At 41.7% G+C, this 26,227-nt stretch overlaps 1 protein-coding gene and 1 non-coding gene across 7 annotated transcripts; both read right to left on the reverse strand.

Moving 5' to 3' along the window:
- Window positions 1-412: 412 nt before the first annotated feature.
- On the reverse strand, window positions 413-25,480 carry LOC135508966 (nuclear receptor subfamily 2 group C member 1-A-like). 6 transcript variants are annotated; one of them, XM_064929214.1, is made up of 14 exons: window positions 25,306-25,480; window positions 23,839-23,964; window positions 22,506-22,742; window positions 17,636-17,714; window positions 17,359-17,538; window positions 16,686-16,833; window positions 13,067-13,163; window positions 10,385-10,578; window positions 8,224-8,377; window positions 6,455-6,576; window positions 5,813-5,970; window positions 5,421-5,558; window positions 2,489-2,594; window positions 413-1,716 (listed from the first exon to the last, which is right to left on the reverse strand). In XM_064929214.1, exons 2-14 carry the CDS (start codon window positions 23,905-23,907, stop codon window positions 1,545-1,547), a joined length of 1,854 nt encoding a protein of 617 aa, XP_064785286.1. In that variant the 5' UTR covers window positions 23,908-23,964; window positions 25,306-25,480; the 3' UTR covers window positions 413-1,544. The 6 variants fall into 6 exon arrangements, with proteins under 6 accessions (XP_064785286.1, XP_064785281.1, XP_064785285.1 ...); XM_064929209.1 differs by having other exon boundaries at window positions 16,665-16,833; window positions 25,306-25,479; XM_064929213.1 differs by having other exon boundaries at window positions 5,819-5,970; window positions 16,665-16,833; window positions 25,306-25,478.
- On the reverse strand, window positions 4,901-5,034 carry LOC135509816 (small nucleolar RNA SNORA70). The gene has a single exon (XR_010450985.1). It is a non-coding gene; the product is annotated as a small nucleolar RNA SNORA70 (small nucleolar RNA).
- Window positions 25,481-26,227: the final 747 nt, after the last annotated feature.

A 26,227-nucleotide genomic window follows, 5' to 3' on the forward strand; every position in this document is an offset into this window, starting at 1 on the left:
CATTCTGTGAGCTTGTGTGGCTTGCCACTTCGCTGCTGAGCCGTTGTTGCTCCTAGACATTTTCACTTCACAATAACAGCACTTACAGTTGATCGGGTTCACTCTAGTAGGGAAGAAATTTGACAAACTGACTTGTTGGAAAGGTAGCAGCCTATGATGATACAGGCCACACTACTGCAAAAATGTTTGTCTATGGTGCTTGCATGGCTTTGTGCTCGATTTTAGACACCTGTCAGCAACGGGTGTGGCTGGAATAGCCGAATCCACTAATCTGAAGGAGTGGCCACATACTTTTGTGTATGTACTATATCTTCTGTCGCTCAAGTGACGCCATAACACAATTCCCATTCGATGTGAAAAGCTAATGCAGTAATCATAAAAGGAAACACCTAATTGAAAAGGTGATTTTTTTTCCAAATTTATTGTAAAATAAATGTGATTGACCATTGAAAGTTTCAATTTTATTTTCAAATGACTTCACAACGGTTTTAGTAACTACATGTACATGTCCAAATGCTGGAATTCTTGTAATAAGCTATTGCCCATGATAGCTTTTTCTTCATTTCTTTCTATATACATATTTATATATATATACACACACATACCACACACACACACACACACACACACACACACACACACGATTCTATGAGTTCCACATGTTGCATAGTCCATATGTTCCACGTTCAAGAAGAGACGACTCATGATGCAAGCCAGTTCCTTCGGACTGGCAAACAAACTATAACATCTAAACAAAAAACGGTTATAACCTTAATACACTGACCAAATATCATCATCATGACAAACGCAATTCAAATTTTTACAAAATAAAAAAAAGCGCAAGTTGAAAGCAAATGAGGGAGCCGTTGGAAAAAAGAAAAAGAAAAAGCAAAACGGCTCCCTCTGTCCGTTCACTCATCAAAAGACAAAATGAAAGGAAGAAGAACAAAATAATGCTGTACACATGAATAAAAAAAGCCCTACGATGCATGACTGGATTCAAAGTTCATTTCGTGAATGGACAATGCTAAGCAAGCCAGCTATAACCTCGATCTGTGTGTACTAAATAGTCTTCTGAGCTATTCGGGGGGAGGGGGACAAAGAGGAGGATTGTTTCAGCATTGAGGAAGTAAATCATCAGATCCCATTGAGAAAACCTTTAGATTCTGTTGAGGGAAGCTGGTCAAAATGCAACCAAACTGATTCCTGTTCAGTTGGCACCAAACGCAAAAGAAAATGGTCAAAAACACAGGGGGAAGAAAAAAAGAAAAGAAAACAAAAAACAGGCAGGTACTACCTGAACTTATCCAATAAAATAAATGTTCCTTTTCATTGTCCATCGCAAAACGTTTTGCTCATGGTGTGCCCTACAGAACACGACACTGCAGTTTTACCCCACCTTAAGAATGTTAACGTTTCCATGGCCGTTTGCCTACGTTGGCCTGCAGGTGATGTTGCCACGGTGAACATGGGGATGCTGTTACCATGGTGACCTTGTGACGTCGGTGGTTGCCGTGTTAAACCAGGGTCGGCGTGGGGTCAGGTCAGACGCCAGTGGCCACCTGGCTGTTGTAGTCGGTGGTCTCCATCTTGAGGATGTAAGGGATGATGCTGTCTATCTGAACGTTGCCGATGAGGCCGGTGAAGAAGAGCTCCTCTGTCACCGCTGAACTCATAAGCCGCAGGGCAGGGAGACGAAGCAACAGCTTGGATAACCTGAGGGGAAAGAGGGAGGGAGAGACGTTATTAAATGGACAATATATCCACACATTCCATGCCAATAAAGCATTTGAATTTGACAATTTAATAGGAGGAGTGACACAGAGAGAGCGATAGAGAGAGCACAATGCTTTACCAGTGATGTACAATGAGATATAGTGATGCGTAATGAGATGTTATATAGTGATGCGTAATTTAATTTACATTTTTTTAAATTTTACCTTTATTTAACCAGGCAAGTCAGTTAAGATTCTTATTCTTATTTTCAATGACGGCCTAGGAACAGTGGGTTAACTGCTTGTTCAGTGGCAGAATGACAGATTTGTACCTTGTCAGCTCGGGGGGTTTGAACTCACAACCTTCCGGTTACTAGTCCAATGCTCTAACCACTAGGCTACCCTGCTATATTGCGATGTAGTGATGTTATATTGCGATGTAGTGATGCATAATGAGATGTTATATTGAGATGCGTAATGAGATGTTATATTGAGATGCGATGTTATATTTTTTTATAGATATTATATATATATATTTTTTTACCTTTATTTAACTAGGCAAGTCAGTTAAGAACAAATTCTTATTTTCAATGACGGCCTAGGAACAGTGGGTTAACTGCTTGTTCAGGGGCAGAACGACAGATTTGTACCTTGTCAGCTTGGGGGTTTGAACTCACAACCTTCCGGTTACTAGTCCAACGCTCTAACCACTAGGCTACACTGAGATGCGTAATGAGATGTTATATTGAGATGCGTAATGAGATGTTACTGACCGATACGAGTCTTCAGGGTAGGTCCGAGTTACATAATCCTGTAACTCCATGTAGGCTTTCTCCTGGAAACGCTCAATCTGTAAGGTGTTGTCTATACCTGGGTGGTCTATGACACACACACACACACACACACACACACACACACACACACACACATTAAATAAAAGGAAATGTGGTCTACAGCAAAGAGAAACGCAGAGTCAGTCACCACAGTTACCAAACAACCTTCCCTTGACAGTGTGCATGTTTCCATTTCACCGCTATTATAGTTTTATAGTTGTCCTTCATTATAGTCCAGGGCACAACTGGGGGACGGGGACATAATTACTTATTTTTTAATCAGTCGGATAAAATCCAAACAGCCAACCGATCGGCACACCGTCGCCTCATTTTGTATCACATACCAATAATAACACCGGGGGGGGGGGGGGGGCAAAAATGCAATTTCAGAATGTGAGGGGGGTGGGGACAAAAATGTGATTTCAGAATGTGGGGGGATTATAGTCGCCATCCTCTTCCACTATAGTCGTCTATTAAATTTTGCAGTAGGCGTTTTCATATCAAAACATTTCTTGGCAAAGACACACAGAACAATTAGATTCAACAAAAGGAAAGGGCGCAACTCTCCAGTATTGACAATAACTCTCCCTTTATGTACATAGTTAACCCACAGGGAGACCTGAGTTACTTGACTGTTTAAATAGTTAACCCACAGGGAGACCGGAGTTACTTGACTGTTTAAATAGTTAACCCACAGTGAGACCTGAGTTACTTGACTGTTTAAATAGTTAACCCACAGTGAGACCTGAGTTACTTGACTGTTTAAATAGTTAACCCACAGTGAGACCTGAGTTACTTGACTGTTTAAATAGTTAACCCACTGGGAGACCTGAGTTACTTGACTGTTTAAATAGTTAACCCACTGGGAGACCTGAGTTACTTGACTGTTTAAATAGTTAACCCACAGGGAGACCTGAGTTACTTGACTGTTTAAATAGTTAACCCACTGGGAGACCTGAGTTACTTGACTGTTTAAATAGTTAACCCACAGGGAGACCTGAGTTACTTGACTGTTTAAATAGTTAACCCACAGGGAGACCTGAGTTACTTGACTGTTTAAATAGTTAACCCACAGGGAGACCTGAGTTACTTGACTGTTTAAATAGTTAACCCACTGGGAGACCTGAGTTACTTGACTGTTTAAATAGTTAACCCACTGGGAGACCTGAGTTACTTGACTGTTTAAATAGTTAACCCACTGGGAGACCTGAGTTACTTGACTGTTTAAATAGTTAACCCACTGGGAGACCTGAGTTACTTGACTGTTGAAATAGTTAACCCACTGGGAGACCTGAGTTACTTGACTGTTTAAATAGTTAACCCACAGGGAGACCTGAGTTACTTGACTGTTTAAATAGTTAACCCACTGGGAGACCTGAGTTACTTGACTGTTTAAATAGTTAACCCACAGTGAGACCTGAGTTACTTGACTGTTTAAATAGTTAACCCACAGGGAGACCTGAGTTACTTGACTGTTTAAATAGTTAACCCACAGGGAGACCTGAGTTACTTGACTGTTTAAATAGTTAACCCACAGGGAGACCTGAGTTACTTGACTGTTTAAATAGTTAACCCACAGTGAGACCTGAGTTACTTGACTTTGTTTAAATAGTTAACCCACAGGGAGACCTGAGTTACTTGACTGTTTAAATAGTTAACCCACAGGGAGACCTGAGTTACTTGACTGTTTAAATAGTTAACCCACAGTGAGACCTGAGTTACTTGACTTTGTTTAAATAGTTAACCCACAGTGAGACCTGAGTTACTTGACTTTGTTTAAATAGTTAACCCACAGGGAGACCTGAGTTACTTGACTGTTTAAATAGTTAACCCACAAGGAGACCTGAGTTACTTGACTGTTTAAATAGTTAACCCACAGGGAGACCTACGTTACTTGACTTTGTTTAAATCATTTTCTGAGAATCTGGGCAGTTGTCTGAAAGGGCAGTACCTAGTTACCCTAAGACGTGGTGTGTAACAAGAGAACAAGTCGCCATGGTAACGCATACGGTGTACACGTTTAAACCAATTACAGCACTTTTCCCCTCATCATTTACATAATGAAACTACTCCAATCCCACAACCAGTACTGAAGACAACTTAGGTCTTTGAGGTAGTTACAGAACTGTAAGAAAAAGAATTAAATAATGGCTCGCCTGTTGTTTTCTTCTCTTCCCACTCTCCCTCCTTGCTGACTGGCAGCACCCAGCTACACTAAGAAGGTGTGAATGTACAGAGGCACCTTCTCTTTTGTTTTCCCAGCAGACACCAGGGTAAGACGAAGCAGCCCAACAGTCATGGTCCTCTTGAGTCATCTTTCACGGAGTGTGATAGAAATCTAGCCAGTCAGCGTGTCGTCTCAGCGGGTCCCTTAAAAAGCAGCCAGCACCTCCCAGCTGGCCACATACACAACCACAGAGTCACTGTCTGCAGCCATGGCACGGCAGAACCGCACCGGCAGCGAGACTGGGCGACTTAATATGCCACAGGGATACACACAGTTTTTTTTTTTTTTTATCCACAGAACATTCCGTCATGTCGCTGCATAAGAGTCACTGTGTGCATGTTTAAACCAATGGCTGTGTTCCAGACCAATCTTCAAAGCAGTCACACTGTATCCTATTGATGCAGTTAGTGACGTGTTAAACACTTGGCCGGGCCGGGTGGGCGTCGTGTGATGATTTTGTGCGCGGTTGTTGTTTTTTTTTTTGTTTTTTTGCAAATGCTCTGGGACGTGGCCAACGATACCACTTTTTTTTTTCTCGCAGCAGTGAGTTGCATCATGTGTCGTTCTTTCATGACAACACATCCCATAATGAATAACCTCTAAAGCCCCTCTCTTCATCCCTTCGCACCTCTTCCCCCTACTCACCAGGGCTGAAGAGGACGATGGCCTTCAGGTAGGCGTACTCATAAACGTCAGGGGATAGCTTGGCCATGCTGTTACAGAACTCCTGCATCCTCCAGATGTGTTCCATCACCAGCTTCACTCGCTCTGGGGACAGCTTCTCTGTAGGGGTGGGGGGGAGGGCAAGTTAATGAAACATGATAATACATGCTGCTTTGTAGACACTTAAAAAATACAAAAAAAGGTAATCAATCTTTTATTCAGCAATAATAAAATCATCAGCCAACAGAAATACATAGAAAATGAAGTTTTACAACCATCCCTCCCCTTCATCCCAATCCCACCGAAAAACCTAAAAGCATCTTTGCTGGCAATTATTGTAAATATTGATGATGAATAATTGTATTAATTTTCACCATCACCTCCTGTACCATCTTGTAGGCTGGTCTGAAGGTGGTTGATGATGGCAGCCAGGATAGTGGAGACGTTCATGACATTGGAGCATTGAGCCAGGCCCAGAGCAAACAGCTCGTTCCAACAGGCCTTCATCAGGTTAATGTCATTATCCTGACCACTGGGAGATAGAAATTAAGAGGATTTATTACATCAGTAAAAATGTATAAAACTGGGGTGGTTTGAGCCCTGAATTCTGATTGGCTGAAAGACATGGTATATCAAAACGTTTAGTTTTACTGCTGTTATTACATTTGTAACCAGTTTATAATAGCAATTAGGCACCTCTGGGGTGTGTGATAAATCGGTCAATATATATCACACCTCCTCGGGCCTTATTTCTTAAGTATGATGTATATTTTTACTTGATGATTTAGCATTGTATTTGATGATTTAACAGATACAATACCAGTGGACACACTATTTTTTTTTTAAATCCTGGAGGATAACACATTATACAATTTATCTGCATTTTGGTTCACTGGCTTTGGTCAGTAGGCAGGAAAAGACTTAGTGATAAACAGATATATAAGTTTACAACTACATTAGATAGATGAATGTAGACTAATAGAATCACAGCGGTACGCATGTAGCTAGGTACTCACCCCAAGGCTTGGAAGGCAGGTATGGAGCGTGCCCAGTGCATGGACAGGAAGAGGAGCCGCGAGGCTGACTCACAGATGTAGTTCACATTAAGGTACTCCGGCATGGGCAACGGCATCATCAGCTAGAGACAGAGAGAGAGACAGAGAGAGAGACAGAGAGAGAGAGAGAGAGAGAGAGACAGAGAGAGAGAGAGAGAGAGAGAGAGAGACAGAGAGAGAGACAGAGAGAGAGACAGAGAGAGAGAGAGACAGAGAGAGAGACAGAGAGAGACAGAGAGAGAGACAGAGAGAGACAGAGAGAGAGACAGAGAGAGACAGAGAGAGACAGAGAGAGACAGAGAGAGACAGAGAGAGACAGAGAGAGACAGAGAGAGACAGAGAGAGACAGAGAGAGACAGAGAGAGACAGAGAGAGACAGAGAGAGACAGAGAGAGAGAGACAGAGACAGAGACAGAGAGAGAGACAGAGAGAGAGACAGAGAGAGAGAGAGAGAGAAATGTTCAAGTCTCCTAACATCTCAGCCTATCACTACTCCAAACATTCTAAACATGGTAAACAAGAGGTAGCAATAGAGAGAAAGACTGCATGACATGAGGGAGAAAGAATGGGCCAAGACATTAGAGACAGGTCTGAAAGTTGATTGATTAATTAAGTACACTTTATTAAACCTGGTTTAGTCCCTCATGATTCTTGAATCACTCTTTTTAAAAAGACACACAGAGACTACATCTACCTTTCTTCAAGATAACGTTTAACTGCTCGGCCTCCGACCGCAAGGCACTACAGAGAGTAGTGTGTATGGCCCAGTACATCACTGGGGCTAAGCTGCCTGCCACCCAGGACCTCTACACCAGGCGGTGTCAGAGGAAGGCCATAAACATTGTCAAAGACCCCAGCCACCACAGTCATAGACTGTTCTCTCTACTACCGCATGGCAAGCGGTACCGGAGTGCCAAGTCTAGGACAAAAAGGCTTCTCAACAGTTTTTACCCCAAGCCAAAAGACTCCTGAACATGTAATCAAATGGCTACCCAGACTATTTGCATTGTGCGCCCCCCCCAACCCCTCTTTTACACAGCTGCTACTCTCTGTTCATCTTGTATGCTTAGTCACTTTAACTATGCATTCATGTACATACTACCTCAAATCAGCCCGACTAACCAGTGCCCTCGCTCATTGGCTAACCGGGCTATCTGCATTGTGTCTCACCCACAACCAGCCAACCCCTCTTTTATGCTACTGCTACTCTCTGTTCATCATATGCATAGTCACTTTAACCATATCTACATGTACATACTACCTCAATCAGCCCGACTAACCAGTGTCTGTATGTAGCCTCTCTCCTGTGTGTATAGAGCCTCTCTCCTGTTATTTCTCACTGTCTTTTTACTGTTGTTTAATTTCTTTACTTATCCATTGTTCACCTAATACCTTTTTTGCACTATTGGTTAGAGCCTGTAAGTAAGCATTTCACTGTAAGGTCTACATACACCTGTTGTATTCAGCATTTCACTGTAAGGTCTACCTACACCTGTTGTATTCAGCGCACGTGACAAATAAACATTGATTTGATTTGAATGAACTTTCAATCAGGTGTTATGGTAAGCCCCTGTCCCGCTGAGTAGTGTAGTGTCCCAAATTTCACCCTATTCCCTATATAGTGCACTACTTTTAACCCAACTCTGGTCAAAAGTATCGCACTATATAGGGAATAGAGTGCCATTTGGGATGGACCCTGGGTGTTGCGGGCGTTGGCCCCAGTCACTCACCTTGAAGGGGACATGGCTGTCTGAGAGTAGAGGCCCCTCCAGCTCCACCACGGGGCCAGACTGGTCTCCTGACATCAGCTGCATGGTGGCTTCCAGAGAGTCTCCTGCTGAGGCGTCCCCAGGGTTCAGGGCCTTGGCCAGAGTGTCAAACGCTCTGGGGTGGTGGGGGAGACAAAATGGACAGGTCAGTTCACGATTTAGGACCCTTAATAATCCCTAAAAAAATGGCTCCACTGTCTAGTCTTTTCCTGGAACTTGATTGGTCCAAAATCCCATCATCTCCTCGGCTACTTCTCAACCGTTCGCTCCCCTCAGACCATCTTCAATACATTTTGAGAAGGAGGTGAGTAGAGAGGGATTAAGGAAAGGGTTTAAGGAAAGATAAAGATGAAAAGAACAGATCTGATCAGTATGTGGTTCCTTTGTAAACCTGAGATTCAACAAGTGAAGAAGAAACACATTACCTAACAACACAAGCTTGACAGTCAGGTTATTCTGATGGCAAATCTGAAACCAGCGAGTCTTGCACAACCTAACTAAGCATGCTCCAACGTGTACCTAACCATAAACACCAATGCCTTTCTTAAAATCAATACACAGAAGTATATATATATATTTTTAAACCTGCATATTTAGCTAAAAGAAATCCAGGTTGGCAGGCAATATAAAACGAGGTGAAATTGTGTCACTTCTCGTGTTCATTGCGCGCAGAGTCAGGGTATATGCAACAGTTTGGGCAGCCTGGCTCATTACAAACTAATTTGCCAGAATTTTACGTAATTATGACATAACATTGAAGGTTGTGTAATGTAACAGGAACATTTAGACTTCGGGTTGCCACCCGTTAGATAAAATATGGAACGGTTCCGTATTACACTGAAAGAATAAACGTCTTGTTTTCGAGATGATAGTTTCCGGATTTGACCATATTAAATGACCTAAGGCTCGTATTTCTGTGTGTTATTATGTTATAATTAAGTCTATGATTTGATAGAGCAGTCTGACTGAGCGGTGGTAGGCAGCAGCAGGCTCGTAAGCATTCATTTAAACAGCACTTTCGTGCAATTTGCCAGCAGCTCTTCGCAAGCACAGTGCTGTTTATGACATCAAGCCTATCAACTCACGAGATTAGGCTGGTGTAACCGATGTGAAATGGCTAGCTAGTTAGCAGGATGCGTGCTAATAGCGTTTCAAACGTCACTCGCTCTGAGACTTGGAGTAGGTGTTCCCCTTGCTCTGCATGGGTAACACTGCTTTGAGGGTGGCTGTTGTCGATGTGTTCCTGGTTTGAGCCCAGGTAGGAGCGAGGAGAGGTACGGAAGCTATACTGTTACACTGGCAATACTAAAGTGCCTATAAGAACATCCAATAGTCAAAGGTATATGAAATACAAATGGTAGAGAGAGAAATAGTCCTATAATAACTACAACCAAAAACTTCTTACCTGGGAATATTGAAAACTCATGTTAAAAAGGAACCACCAGCTTTCATATGTTCTCATGTTCTGAGCAAGGAACTTAAACGTTAGCTTTCTTACATGGCACATATTGCACTTTTACTTTCTTTTTGCATTATTTAAACCAAATTGAACAGGTTTCATTATTTATTTGAGGCTAAATTGATTTTATTGATGTATTAAGTTAAAATAAGTGTTCATTCAGTATTGTTGTAATTGTCATTATTACAAATAAATTAAAAAGTTTTTTTTAATGTAAAAAAAATATTACAAAAAAATTGGCTGATTAATCGGTATCAGCTTTTTTTTTTGTCCTCCAATAATCGGTATCGGCGTTGAAAAATCATAATCGGCCGACCTCTTAATTCCCATACAGTACCAGTGACAGAAAAGCACTGTGTGTAGGTTTAGTGCTGAAGATAATGAATAGGAGGTTGAAAAGTGGAGGAAAGATTCAATTTGAGCCCCATAATATACAGAACCCCAAAGACCCTTCTGATACACTCAGAACATCTAATACACCTATCGGTTATAAGATCAGTACGGCTATTCGTCAATTCATGAAGCATAAATGATATTACATATTTGACTGCCCTATAGTTGTATTGATGTTTTGTGTCCTTGACTTTTTAGGCTATATTAACATCTTATAAAAGTTTGTGTTTTTTTATTATTATTTATTTTATCCTGAATGAAACCTCTCACCGGGTGATATCACAGGCAGTCTGTTCATCTCCTTGGAGATCCGTCATGGAGCTGTCTCCATTGCTCAGGGTGTCTTCCGCACCCATCATGTCATTGCTGTCGGTAACATCGTTCATCTCCCGGGCCTTGTTCAAGTGGGCCAGTGACGTCACCACATTGGCCAGCGTGCTCAGGTCGTCCTGACATGGGTCATTCTAAGGAGGGGCACCAGGGACAATCAGCTCCATTATTAATAATCAAAAAATGTCTATTAATCTCCTCATCTTTAAGGTTATTACAGACAGGTACAGTTGAAGTCGTAAGTTTACATACACCTTAGACAAATACATTTAAACTCAGTTTTTCACAATTCCTGACATTTAATCAGAGTAAAGATTCCCTGTCTTAGGTCAGTTAGGATCACCACTTTATTTTAAGAATGTGAAATGTCAGAATAATAGTTGAGAGAATGATTTATTTCAGCTTTTATATCTTTCATCACATTCCCAGTGGGTCAGAAGTTCACATACACTCAATTAGTATTTGGTAGCATTGCCTTTAAATTATTTAACTTGGGTTAAACATTTTGGGTAGCCTTCCACAAGCTTCCCACAATAAGTTTGGTGAATTTTGGCCCATTCCTCCTGACAGAGCTGGTGTAAACGAGTCAGGTTTGTAGGCCTCGATGCTCGCACACGCTTTTCAGTTCAGCCAACAAATTTTCTATAGGATTGAGGACAGGGCTTTATGATGGCCACTCCGATACATTGACTTGTTGTCCTTAAGCCATTTTGCCGCAACTTTGGAAGTATGATTGGGTCATTGTCCATTTGGAAGACCCATTTGCGACCAAGTTTTAACTTCCTGACTGATGTCTTGAGATGTTGCTTCAATATATCCACATAATTGTCCTTCCTCATGATGCCATCTATTTAGTGAAGTGCACCAGTCCGTCCTGCAGCAAAGCACCCCCACAACATGATGCAGCCACCCTCGTTCTTCACGGTTGGGATGGTGTTCTTCGGCTTGCAAGTTTCTCCCTTTTCCCTCCTAACATAACAATGGTCATTGTGGCCAAACAGTTCTATTTTTGTTTCATCAGACCAGAGGACATTTCTCCAAAAGGTACGATATTTGTCCCCACGTGCAGTTGCAAACCGTAGTCTGGCTGTTTTATGGCTGTTTTGAAGCAGTGGCTTCTTCCTTGCTGAGCAGCCATTCAGGTTGTCGATATAGGACTCGTTTTACTGTGGATATAGATACTTTTGTACCTGTTTCCTCCAGCATCTTCACATGGTCCTTTGCTGTTGTTCTGGGATTGATTTGAACTTTTCGCACCAACAGAACGTGTCTCCTTCCTAAGCGTTATGATGGCTGCGTGGTCCTATGGTGTTTAAACTTGCGTACTATTGTTTGTACAGATGAACGTGGTACCTTCAGGCGTTTGGAAATTGCTCCCAAGAATGAACCAGACTTGTGGAGGTCTACAATTTTTTTTCTGAGGTCTTGGCTGATTTCTTTTGATTTTCCCATGATGTCAAGCAAAGAGGCACCAAGTTTGAAGGTAGGCCTTGAAATACATCCACAGGTACACCTCCAATAGACTAATTGACAACATTTAAGTCAATCAGAAGCTTCTAAAGCCGTGGCATTTTCTGGAAATTTCCAAGGTGTTTAAAGGCACAGTCAACTTAATGTATTTAAACTTCTGACCCACTGAAATTGTGATACAGTGAATTATAAGTGAAATAATCTGTCTGTAAAAATATTGTTGGAAAAATGACTTGTGTTATGCACAAAGTAGATGTCCTAAGCAACTTGCCAAAACTATAGTTTGTTAATTAACAAGAAATTTGTGGAGTGGTTGAAAAACTAGTTTTAATGACTCCAACCTAAATGTATGTAAACTTCCAACTTCAACTGTATATATGCTACTTTATCCATTTCAGCTTCATGATTTTAAGATTGAATTGCTAGATGTTGTAAATGTCATCCAGACAAGCCAGGTCATTCTACAGAGGGGCACACAGGATATTGTCTGTCACACATGTTGTATTAGAGACTGTGTAGGAGGTTCTTGAGGGAGGCAGGTCAGAATGACATATTAGCAACAGAATGAAATATTCTGTTGAATCGGGTTTGAAAAAGTTGCAAATTACGCAGATGTCAATGAACAAAATACACAAAGCTATCTATTAAAGACTGTTAATTATGTGTTTTTTATTGACAATGGCAACTTTGTTATTTGCAAATGTTTTGGATCAGATTTTAAAGAACATGTTCTTGATAATATACCAACCCTTAGCAGTGTTCCCCAACCCGGATCCTCCAGTACCCCCAACAGTGTTTACCAACCCTGCTCCTCCAGTACCCCCAACAGTGTTTCCCAACCCTGCTCCTCCAGTACCCCCAACCCTGGTCCTCCAGTACGCCCAACAGTTTCCCAACCCTGCTCCTCCAGTACCCCCAACCCTGCTCCTCCAGTACCCCCACAACCCTGCTCCTCCAGTACCTCCAACAGTGTTTCCCAACCCTGCTCCTCCAGTACCCCCAACCCTGCTCCTCCAGTACCCCCAACCCTGCTCCTCCAGTACCCCCAACCCTGCTCCTCCAGTACCCCCAGCAGTGTTCCCCAGCCCTGGTCCTCCAGTACCCCCCCAGTCCTGGTCCTCGAGCCATCTGTTGTGTGATGCAGTTACTCACCGATTCAGGGGATGTGGGGACCAGGATGGTGTTCTCTAGCTTGGGAAAAGGCTGCTGGATGTTCAGGAGCATGCTTGACTCCAGCAAACTGGCTGACCTGCAAACACAAACAACACACTTCAATTCTACCTTCCATATCACAGAGATCTCAAATGGCTGTACAGTTGGTTGGTGACAATAGGTGGTCGTCATTCTGTTTACGCTCTCCACATCTCCTTGTCTTCATCTGCAATGATCTGAATGAAAACCATCAAGTGAACCCCAGTCTATCTGGTGAGCTACTCCCACCATATTGTTTTCACCTGTCAAGTATTGTCCAATCAGATGAAGTGGAGGAGAGACCTATTATGCCAATTGCCACTGCTGAAGCAGGGGTCAGCCACGGGTCGATCCTTTCTTGAGCAGATTTTCGGGGAGCTGGAAAGTAATGACTAGTAATATATACACACTGCAAATTGACCGCAATAAGCCCAAACAGATATAATATTTAAACCATAATCATTTCAAATGTGTTTCAAATGTGGGGGGTACAAATAACCATAGCATCAGAGCCTAAAATGAACACCTGCCACCTGCCAAAACGCGGGTAGATTTTGGCATTGGCGGTAAAGAATGTCTAATTCGCCAGCCACGTTGGCGTGGCAACACTCTGGGCTCTACAGTGCAAGGCTTTAATAAAAAATAGTCGCGTATGGGCAGTGACAGTTGTGATTTATAGCTAAATAAATGCTGCAGATAGCTGTTTTCAAAGTATTTCTGCCATTTTGGTAATGCACAAAGAAATCTGAATCCTAATATTAGAGCAATCCCACCTCGCGCAGCAACACTGCCTTTGTGGGAGGCAGTGAGCACTGAAAGATTGTTGTTTTTTTTTTTAGACACAATGGGCACAGGCATAAAAGTTGGTCTAATTTACTCAAACAACTTCTAAAGTGAGACTTGGTCCTCGTGTTCCTTGGCTAATTACATTGTTTTGTTCACAAGCTTGGTTGAATTTCTGTTTGAGTATGCCCCGACTGCTAGCAAAAAGAGACATCGTTGGCCTCTACTACCGACATTCTCACAGGCACACATGATGACTCAAGTGGCCTTGTTACCAAGGTAACGTTAAAGGAGCAGGTAGACATTTGAGTCTAATATTTTTGTTAAAATACTTCGGTCACAGAATATTAAATACAATCTAACAATATTACTTCTTACTAGAAATACATTCCTTGTTTTAGAAACATCACTAAACATGCTCATCCATTTTTTGTGTGTAATTATGGCAAAACAAATATTTTGAATGGTAAAAAAATAATATCAGTGGATGGTAGATTGTTTAATCTACCTGCCTCAGTGGCTGTTATAGAAAAATATAAATGTTTTAGGCCCTGCCTGACACAGAGAATGAAAGAGGCCTCTTCTTTGCATGTGTCCCATTATGGCCCTTGTGAGAACATTTAGGCCATCTCCATTTTGAAGTACTCAATGTTCTTCTTCTACTACTACTTCTAAGAGTTGGTAAATAAACAAAGCGTGCATTACTGCCACCTGGAGTGTCTTGTCAGAACATGTATAAAGCCAAGGTTGGCAATTTCCTGCCACCCAGTTATGGAATGTTGGCTCATGAGCTAAAATTGGCTGATACCCCCTGATGACCTGGGCCCAGTTTTTCAAAAGTGATCCAGCTCGCCGATAAGATTAAATGTTTAACAGACTGTTAAACAGCCACCACTAACATTGAGTGGCTGCTGCCAACACACTGACTCAACTCCAGCCACTTTAATAATGGGAATTGATGGAAATTGATGTAAAATATATCACTAGCAACTTTAAACAATGCTACTTAATATAATGTTTACATACCCTACATTATTCATCTCATATGTATATGTATATACTGTACTCTATCATCTACTGCATCTTTATGTAATACATGCATCACTAGTCACTTTGACTATGCCACTTTGTTTACATACCCTACATTACTCATCTCATATGTATATACTGTACTCGATACCATCTACTGCATCTTGCCTATGCCGTTCTGTACCATCACTCATTCATATATCTTTATGTACATATTCTTTATCCCTTTACACTTGTGTGTATAAGGTAGTAGTTTTGGAATTGTTAGGTTAGATTACTCATTGGTTATTACTGCATTGTCGGAACTAGAAGCACAAGCATTTCGCTACACTCGCATTAACATCTGCTAACCATGTGTACGTGACAAATAAAATTTGATTTGAAATGCATAGAAATAAAATTAACAGAACAGACGAATCATTGACTTGAATGGGGGCTCCCGTTCTATTCATTCTATGCAATTAATCCTGTCCGATAAGCAAAATCCAGATAAATAACTTTGGAAAAACTGTGCCCTAGATGGAATTCTCACCTAACCCGGCAATGCATCCCACACAGAGCTAACGGAGGAGTATGCCCTGTGTGTGTTTTGAGGCCGTGTTTGGTACGACCCTCATGCGCCTATATTCAGCCACTTCAACCCAACGTCCTAATTGAAATACATTTGAGTTTTTAAAATTTTATTTCACCTTTATTTAACCAGGTAGACCATATGAGAAAAAGTTCTGATTTACAACTGTGACCTGGCCAAGATAAAGCAAAGCAGTGCGACAGAAACAACACAGATGGGATGAACAAACATACAGTCAATAACACAATAGAAAAATATATGTACGGTCTATGCAAATGTAGTACGATTAGGGAGAGAAGGCAATAAATAGGTCATAGTGGCGAAATAATTTAAACTTAGCAGATCAACACTGGAGTGATAGATGTGCAAGTAGAGATTACTGGAGTGCAAAAGACAAAAATATATATATAACAATATGGGGATGAGGTAGTTGGGAGATGGGCTGTGTACAGGTGCAATGATCGGTAAGCTGCTCTGACAGCTGACAGCTGATGCTTAAAGTTAGAGATGGAGATATAAGATATAAGTCTCCAGCTTCAGTGATTTTTGCTATTTGTTCCAGTCATTGGCAGCAGAGAACTGGAAGGAAAGGCAGCCAAAGGAGGTGTTGGCTTTTGGAATGACCAGAGAAGAATACCTGCTGGAGCTCGTGCTACGGTTGTGTATTGCTATGGTGACCAGTGCGCTGAGATAAGGCAGGGCTTTACCTAGCAAAGACTTATAGATGACCCGGAGCCAGTGGGTTTGGCGACGAATATGTAACGAGGGCCAGCTAACAAGAGCATACAGGTCACAGATGTGGGTAGTATATGGGGCTTTGGTGACAAAACGGATGGCAATGTGATAGACTGCATACAATTTGCTGAGTAAAGTGTTGGAGGCGATTTTGTAAATGACATCGCCAAAGTCAAGGATCGGTAGGATAGTCAGTTTTACGAGGGCATGTTTGGCAGTATGAGTGAAGGAGGCATTGTTGCGAAATAGGAAGCGGATTCTAGATTTCATTTTGGATTGGAGATGCTTAACGTGAGTCTGGAAGGAGAGTTTACGGTCTAACCAGACACCTAGGCATTTGTAGTTGTCCACATATTCTATGAACTGTTCAGAGTAGTGATGCTAGTCGTTGGCCCAGTCATCGCTCAGTGTGAATGGGGCCCTTTAAGCCAGCTGTAGTACCTGGCTGTCTCCTTGTAGTACCTGGCGGTCTCCTTGTCGGTGACGAAGGTGGGCGTGGCAGCCAGGGGACTACACAGGTTCTTCCTGATGTAGATCTTCTCTGTAGACGCAGCACAGTTGATAGACTTCTCTCTGGAGACTTCCACCGGCTTCCTCTCACACTGGACAGCTACACAGACAGAGAAAGGGGAGGGGGTTGATCTACCATGCTAGCTAATGTGCATGCTGATTCACAGATTGACTACATTACAGTCAGACTGGTCAGAATGACTGATTTACAAAAAAAAAAAAAAATCCAAAATAATGGCATCAATATTAGCGATTCTGCACCTCAACCTTTCTCAAACATGTCGTCTAATAAAGTAACTCAGGGTGTTGCAGATGTTGACACAAACAGAGAGGAAACGACTCCTTGATGTCCACGTTTGATCGACATGATATTTCAGTATGTGAACGTCAGTAATTTTAATTTAATTTTTACCTTTATTTAACCAGGCAAGTCAGTTAAGAACAAATTCTTATTTTCAATGACGGCCTGGGAACAGTGGGTTAACTGCCTGTTCAGGGGCAGAACGACAGATTTGTACCTTGTCAGCTCGGGGGTTTGAACTTGCAACCTTCCGGTTACTAGTCCAACGCTCTAACCACTAGGCTACCCTGCCGCCCCAGTAAGTGATCGAGGCAGGTAACTCACAGTCCTGTTTCATGCCCAGGAACATGCAGCGCTGCAGTCTGCAGTACTGACAGCGGTTCCTATGGTGCTTGTTGATGACACACTCTCCAGACCCCCGGCATGTATACACCAGGTTTTTCCTGATGCTGCGCTTGAAGAAACCCTTACAGCCCTCACAGCTCACTGCCCCGTAGTGACGGCCTGGGTAAAGAGGAGAGGGAACAGAGTCAGTCACACAAGGAGAAGAGAGGGTGTATGTGTGCGTGCGTGCACATGTTCAACTGTATTTTCTTCCTACCTGAGGCCCTGTCTCCACACACCACACAGTACTCCACCACAGGCTTGGCAAGTGCCTGGTCTGACCCTTCTGTCACAAACTGGAAATACAACACACAAAACAAAAAAAAAGCAAAAACAGGCATTTATATCGGATGTTAACGGTACTTTTAGGACCTGTTTCCCTGACACAGATTAAGCATAGTCCTGGACTAAATGTCAGTCTCATCCAGAGCGCTGGCTAATTTGGATTAGAGAGGTGTGACCCCATCCATCAGTTGTATACCAAAACGGCCAGATTGTAGCTTTAATCTGCCCTAGGGAAACCAGCCGTTTGTGAATAACAGCAATAGTCCAAGTATGTACAAAGTAAGACTAGACCAGGGGTGTCAAACTCATTCCATGGAGGAACTAGTGTCTGCTGGTCTTATTATTCCCTGTCAAGTTGTGTCCAATTAACCATCTCTCTACACATGGGTAGGGGCCTATACGGATAGGGCTACAATGAAATGTTTCCTCACACACACATCTATTTTACTTCAGTTCCCTTTCTTCTTTTTACAATAAAAACGACAGACAAAACAGACAACTTTACATTTACATACATTTCAACAAACATTAATGACATCACACTTCCTCAGACCAACATGCTCCCACTGTATCCACACCCAATCAACGTTGTTTCTAATGCTTGTAGGACCTTGTCCCAAACGACTTCAAATCGTGTTGTCGCTTTAATTTATTTTACCAGGTAAGTTGACTGAGAACACATTCTCTCATTTACAGCAACGACCTGGGGAAATAGTTACAGGGGAGAGGAGGGGAGGTATGAACGAGCCAATTTGAAGCCGTTTTGGCACTTGCAACCCCAGGGTTGTTGGTTCAATTCCCACGGGGGACCAGCACAAATAAATATGAAAATGTATGCACTCTCTATTGTATGTCGCTCTGGATAAGAGCGTCTGGTAAATGACAATTGTAAAAATGTAAAATGTCTGTAGCCAGATTATTAAGTATTTGATTCTTCCATTCTATTAATGTTAGAGTATCATTTAACTTCTAGTATTACATTTAAAATGTTTTTATTTTACAGAAGAAATAAGAAAAGTAGTAATTGAAAGTGAAGAGTTTGGAGATGATTGGGGAAAATGAGTGAAGTTCACCTGACAAGACTGGTTTTGTGCATTTTCCATTTACTGTCACACCCTGACCATAGTTTATTTGTATGTTTCTATGTTTTGGTTGGTCAGGGTGTGATCTGAGTGGGCATTCTATGTTGGATGTCTTGTTTGTCTATTTCTATGTCTGGCCTGATATGGTTCTCAATCAGAGGCAGGTGTTAGTCATTGTCTCTGATTGGGAACCATATTTAGGTAGCCTGGGTTTCACTGTGTGTTTGTGGGTGACTGTTCCTGTCTCTGTGTTTTCACCAGATAGGACTGTTTAGGTTTTCGCACGTTTGTTGTTTTTGTTAGTTTATTCGTGTACAGTTTCTTTATTAAAATAAAATAACAACCACGCTGCATTTTGGTCCGCTCCTCCTTCTACAGACGAAAGCCATGACATTTACTGTATTTTTCGCCACATTTGTTGATAACGAAAATATATATATATATATATATATAAATAAAATGTATATATACACAATAATGTGATAAGAATATTCCTGGAAAATGTGGTGTAGATTTGTAGACCAAAAAATGACACGGGTTTGAGTCAGAGGAGAAACTGGTGTCTTCAAGTGGCCTCCTGAAAGTGTGCACAGTCCCTACATAATTTCAATCAACTTTTATGATTTAAAGAAGAGTCTTCAACCATAAGGTGTTTTTTTAAGCTATCCTAGCTGTGCCGTTGAGGAACGAGAGAAAGCACACTTGTAGTTGTTTAGGTTGGAACACAACCCTGCATCCCCACCATCACACAATTACTGTTGTTGTTTACGCAGTCCAAAAACAGACCATTATAAATCCCAATCTGAGTCAGGTGGGCATCAATTGAAATCTTTTTTTAAAATTATTTTACCTTTATTTTACTAGGCAAGTCAGTTAAGAACAAATTCTTATTTTCAATGACGGCCTAGGAACAGTGGGTTAACTGCCTGTTCAGGGGCAGAACGACAGATTTGTACCTTGACAGCTCGGGGATTCGAACTTGCAACCTTTCGGTTACTAGTCCAACGCTCTAACCACTAGGCTACCCTGCCGCCCCGAAATCTTGTTCTATTGGCAACATGACTAGCTAAGTTATAAAATCCAATCTTACAGTGTTAGGCTTTGAATGGGCAATTCAGAGAAATATCATTTGGGTGCCCATAGAAAGGAGTCATGCGAGCATTCAGGTCCGTGTTCCACGGAAAATGTTCTTCACAATAAAACAAACATAGGCTCATTCTGTTCAAGAACACCACAGGTTACCGAGTACCACAGTATGGAGTCACAATACCCATAAAACCTAGGGGTCAAATAAGGAAATTGTTCTATTATTCATTTTTCCCATAGGAGATTTTAGAAACCCTATAAATAAGGGCTGTGTTTCGTGTAGGCGTAACGGATGTGAAACGGCTAGGGGACGGTCTAACGTTATACTGTTACATAGGCTTACCCTGGCGTGACGTTTTGATAACCTCTCTCGGACAAGGTCACCTGTAGTCACCTGTATTTTCCACACAAAAACTAAATGCTAATTATCTGCTAATGTGGCTATCATAAAGAACTACAAATACCACGATGATCTGGAGGAGACTGCCGAATCGAGGAAAAGGTAAGAATCTCTGGATTAACTATCTAATGTTAGCTAAATTTAGTAATGAATAATTGGCTACATTTCTTTAAATTGACAATTATGTGAACAGTCTTGTGCACGTTTTAAAGTGATACAATACCCGTTAGCAAAGGTGTCTGCTCGAGATGACGCGCAGGAGCCTGCAGGGATTTATAGTCTTGCATGTTGTCAACATCGATGCTAATTAGCATTTTCGAATCTGAGAGTATATTAGAGCAAAATATATTGATAAAAGTCACCTTGTCCGAGAGATTTACACGGTTATCAAAACGTCACGCCAGGGTAAGCCCACACTAAACACAGCCCTTATTTTAAGTGTTTCCTAAACTCCCTATGGGAAAAATGAATGGTGGAAAAACAAATGGAACCATTTCCCCTGTTTGACCACTAGGCTTTATGGGTATTATGACACCTCCACTGTGGAGCTCTTTGACACCATGTCATCTTGTAACTATACATCAAACATAGTGATCATAAACGTTGACACTTGTGTATGACACGAGTTTTATGATATGGAAATGTAAAGTGCACATTTGGGCTTACGGGTGTCCGGCTTGCTTGTATGACAGCAAAGCGGTATTTATTATAATCCTTGTCTCACCTTTCAAAATACACAGAGTCCTCTAAATTTACAGCATTTCCCCCTCATTCAGACAACAAGAAAGGTGCAAAAGATGTCCAATTAGCAGGACGGATGGGGGCAACTTCTTGTCGCACTGTGCTCAAGCTCAGAATGGCGGTCAATCAAAACCCATACAGAGCTGTGAAACACAGAGCCAGAGGTCTGACGTCATTTACTGTACAGTCCCTACGTTCCAATTTAGGTGCTTATCAGTGCCCAAATCTGACATTTTCGACCCGTTTACGGGGTACGGGTGTAAAGGGCTATGACTTAACCAGGTGCTTTCCAAACTAGTCAGTGATATTAATTGATAAATCAAGTACAAGGGACTTGTCTATGCCTGTAGAAACTACTCTCCATGGATACAGTTTGACGTTTGCTAACTAGACTATCATTGGTGGTGCAGGTCAAGGCCTCTCAAACTTCAAGGAGAAGGGGCTACAAGAATGATCAGATTAATATTGCCATTGAGAAAATTCAAAACAAAACATGACCTTTTTCAAGGTCAGTCTCGCAAAAAGACACATTCTTGCGTTCTAACTACCCGCTATTCAAAGTGCTCTGGACAAATTAAGGGAATTGTTCACAAACATTGGCACATCCTAAAATCCGATGATAGTCTCGGTAATGTGTTTTCGGACCTTCCCTTGGTCGTATTCTCGCGGGGCAGAAATCTCAGAGACCAATTGGTAAACTCTGATTTACCACCCCAAGATATTCCTGAACAACGTCTATTTGCGCCCCTACTGGATGGAAATTACAAATGTAATGGATGTGCTCAATGCATTGGCACTTATAAATGTAGATCCTTCAAACACCCACAAACAGGGAAATCGATCCCAATAAAAGGTGTTATTACGTGCTCCACTAAGGCAGTTATTTATCTTATAACTTGTCCTTGTGGTAAAAATTATTTAGGTAAAACAAAGCGTGAATTAAAAGTACGTATCTCAGAGCATCGTGGCACCATTAGGTGTAAAAACTTTACTTATCCAGTTGCGGCCCACTACTTGGAGGCAGGCCACTCGATTTCATCTCTGCGTTATATTGGCATCGAACATGTCACCCTCCCTAGGAGAAGGGGTGACCTTGATAATTTATTGTTAAAACGAGAGGCTGCCTGGATCTTTAATTTAAAGATCTTAAGTAGTCAAATTAATCTATGATCATATGCTATCTATTTTTGTTTGTATGCTGTTCTTTGTATGACAATTTAATATTTGATTATTAACCAATGATATTAGGCCACTCTTGGCCATGATTACAGACACCTGTGTCTTTTGACACTATATAAACTAGTAATCCCGAAGTGTTTGTGATTATACCCTGATGAAGACAGCCTGGCTGTCGAAACGTTGGTATTAAATTTTTGCATCTGAGCTCCTAGAGTGTTCGGCTCTCTTTTATTTTCAAGTTTCTATTCCGCTAGCCAGCACCTCGTCTTAATAGGTGTGCGTTTATTTTTCTTCTAGCAGGTCAAGGCCTCTACCTGGATCTGCTGGCTGGACAGGTCAGGTGAGGCAAACAGCAGCTGATTGACCCCTGAACCGTCTTGGGCCGCCAGGATCACCTTTCCCGGGGACGAGGCCTCTTGCTTGGCTAGGATTACCTTGCCTGGCGTAGAGTAGTCTGCATTAGCCAGGATAAACTGCTGCTTGCCACCAGAACCCTGCTCCAACGCCGTCACGATCTGAATCTTCTGGCCCGTCGACTGGTCCGTCACGATCTGGAGGGGAAGGGGAGGAGAAAAGTCAAGTCAAATGAGAATTACAGAAACCAACAAGGTTATTTTTTTTAAATTTTTTTATTGTTTCATTCTGAACAGAACCACTATTTTTGGGGTCACTGTTCTGACCAGCAAAATAAAGTTCTGAACCAGTTTGAAACCAAAATCAATTACTTCAATCAGTACAGATAGAGCAAGCTAGTTGTTTACATGCGTGATGGACAGACAAGTGTAACCTATGGCGCAAGATGTGACTGACATTTTGTGGGTGGGGAAAGAGCGAGAGAGGCTTGAAACACTGGGCATCTTGTTAACTTGTGGGTGAAGAGCGGCACCAGAATTAAAAACAAGTTTTACCTTTTTGTAGTTAATAAATCCAACTTGAAACGTGACAACTTGGCCTACAGTATCCTTAATTTGTCAATGCTAAGTTAATACATTTTTCTGTAGCTAAATTCTCTCCCCATCTTATGAATGACGTTAGCAATGTCAGTACAGTAGCCTATGCTTCGGATGGGGGAGGGTCAGATAACCTAAACACACCGGCAAAGATTTTCAGCTTGCAGACAGATACCGGAATACATTTTTGAGTGACAAAGTGAGGCTTTGCATAGGTGCTTTGTTGCGTTTTTACATTGGATTAGAAAAACGCCTCTAACGTAAAAGAACGTTATTAACCAGTTCACATAATTTTTTAAATTACGGTTCTTTTCCAGAACAGTATGGATCACTTTTGTTCCAGGTTCCATTTCTGTTCCTTGAAAATGTGCATTATTTTTCTGTTTTCCGATCTGTTCCCTAAACCGGTTCCAACCCCTGGTTAGGATACTGTCTGAAGCTAATATGCTCCATTAAGGGTTGTTGAATGCTGATGATAAACAGTATTCTGTTTATAGTGGCCATACCTTTCTAATGGATTCCAACCCTGAAGCTATTAGTTCTGCTACTTGCTAACCTTGAAGTCATACGCAGCTACTAGCCATGCATATGTTGACTCATAAAAGCCTTGACCAAGGGAGAAGAGATGACCTGAGACATGAATGTCACGCCATAGGAGTCTACAGCCATGTCTCAGGGTCCTGGTCCATTATATTACCTGGATACGATGTCCCATCATGCCACCATCAGCTGAGACCAGCTGAATCCTCTGAGTGTGTCTGTCCATGACGCCGATTCTGTTTCCTTCTGCTGCTCACATCAAAGCCCCATGAGGCACATCAAACTGCAGTAGAGGGAAGGAATGTTTAAGTAGAGTTAGTAGTTACTTAAGGGTAACAGTTAGTAGTTACGTAAGGGTGTGTAATCATAATCAAAAATAAATATGTTGCGATCAGAGCAAGGTTTAAGTAGAGTCATGGGTGATGAAATCTGCATTAAAAGCTTTTTGTTGTGCATTGTATAAGGAAGACAACATCAGTATGTATATGCATACAATGAGTGGGACTCATACGGGGATCCTTACATGTGTTTGAACATGGGCCAGTTCTAGCAACATTTGTACATCTCACTGTACTTGTGCACGTGACATTAAAATGTGACGGTGAAACATGTTTTGAGGTGCCCATGTCCTAACTTCAGCTAGCTATCTAGCTAACTTAGCTAGAAAGAGTCAAATACGGGAAGCTACCTAGGAAGTGCATGGCTTCTTACGTGAGCAAAGAGGATTTGAGTTAAAGTAAATGTTGAGTAGCTAGTTAACTTTTGGGAGATGCAGGGTTATTTGAGCAACTTAGTATACTATTGACACGTTAGCTTGCTAACGTTGGTTAACTGTGTCGCACACCGTGAAGTGCAATGTCGCACGGCCTAGCGTGCTAAGCTAACGTTAGCTAGCTTCTGCATTGTTGGCCTTCTACGCCAAGTTTGATAAATATCACACAAAATGTAGCTCGTTAACCATAAAACGCCATGGGTGTAAGCACAACAAATAAGCTCCGGTCTAGTAGATATTTAAAATCGATGCGGAAGATAAAAGGTATTTCTTTTCCTGTCGGTGAAAGGTCAACATTGAAGGGTTAAAGAACGCTATAGGGTTCAAGGCCCATAAGGACAACGCAGCGAACGGCGGGACTACCGTGTTTGGCAAACAAGGCTCAGATCGCACACCTTTGCAACGATTTAACGTTATTGTCAGTCCGTTACAATTCAACATTTAGCTAGCTGGTTGTGTTCGTACTTAGAAACATTAGTTCGGTAAAATCGGGACGCCTTATTCGCGCTAGTCTGAATATAGCTATCGTTACTTAGCATCTGCGCACAGGATTCACACTGAACACTCGCTACCCCAGCCAACACGTTTTAGCCAATACCTGGCACACGAATAGCGATTTGTTTGATTTAAGGTCAGATTTTAATTACGTTTAGTGTCATAACACTGACCCTTTCCGTGTGGTTTTGATATAATATCCTTACTTGCCGGTTTTGGTGCACTGTCTTGGTCCGGAACCGTTAGCTAATGGCTGCTGGCTTGGAAATGTATTCTTCCTCCTTGTGTTACATGACGGAGCTGACCAACGTGTCGTTTTTGATATGAGCTTTTACGCGCACAATCCAGTTGTCTTACCTGTTATTGTGTGATTCTCTCGTATTTTGTGTCGATGTATAATCAATTTAATGCTTTTTTTTCTGTCTGCTGCTGCTTCAGGGAGGGTCAGAGTTCGTGACCTTTTTTTCCTCAAAACACGTTGTGGTGCTCACGCGCAGTAGCTTGGACACACCGGCATGGCTAGACGGAAGGTCCGTGCAATCCAATGATGTGTTTATACCATGGATGACTGACAGGGCGCGCTGTATCGAAGGCATCTTGGTACTCCTCAATTGTAAAATATTTTGGGAGCTATAGAAAATGCATTTATTGACGTCTACATTCGTTTTGACGCATCAATGTTCTATCCTTTTGACATGGATATCGATTAAGGCAGCCCCCCCCCCCGCACATCTCTGATTCAGAGGGGTTGGGTTAAATGCGGAAGACACATTTCAGTTGAATGCATTCAGTTGTACAACTGACTAGGTATCCCCCTTTCCGTTTCCCTTAATAATGCATAGTTATAAATTGTGTTATGTAAGCTAAACAAACATGAGCAAGTAACATTTTCCCTAAATATATATATATATTTTAGAACTGATGTTACTTTCCCCACTACAACTTAAGGTATGAACGCCAAATCGTTATCAAACTTACTTTCTTAAAATATAAAATAATGGTTAAAAGTTTGTGCAAAAGGGAAAATTTGCATGAATGACCAGTTCCAGAAGGAAATTGCAGAACGGCGTGAATTTCTGTATCCAATTTAAGAAAAATAGATTGAAAGGGAAACACGTAGCTCTCGTCAATAGCAATTTAAAAAATTACAAAGTTCTCAGAGGAGGCAAGTAAGGAAACACAATTCTAGTCTGGTTATGGGATTGTAATAATAAACTCAGCCAAAAAGAAACGTCCTCTCACTGTCAACTGCATTTATTTTCAGCGAACTTAACATGTG

This window comes from Oncorhynchus masou, chromosome 22, assembly GCF_036934945.1.
Source record: "Oncorhynchus masou masou isolate Uvic2021 chromosome 22, UVic_Omas_1.1, whole genome shotgun sequence".
In the NCBI taxonomy this organism is placed as follows: domain Eukaryota; kingdom Metazoa; phylum Chordata; class Actinopteri; order Salmoniformes; family Salmonidae; genus Oncorhynchus; species Oncorhynchus masou.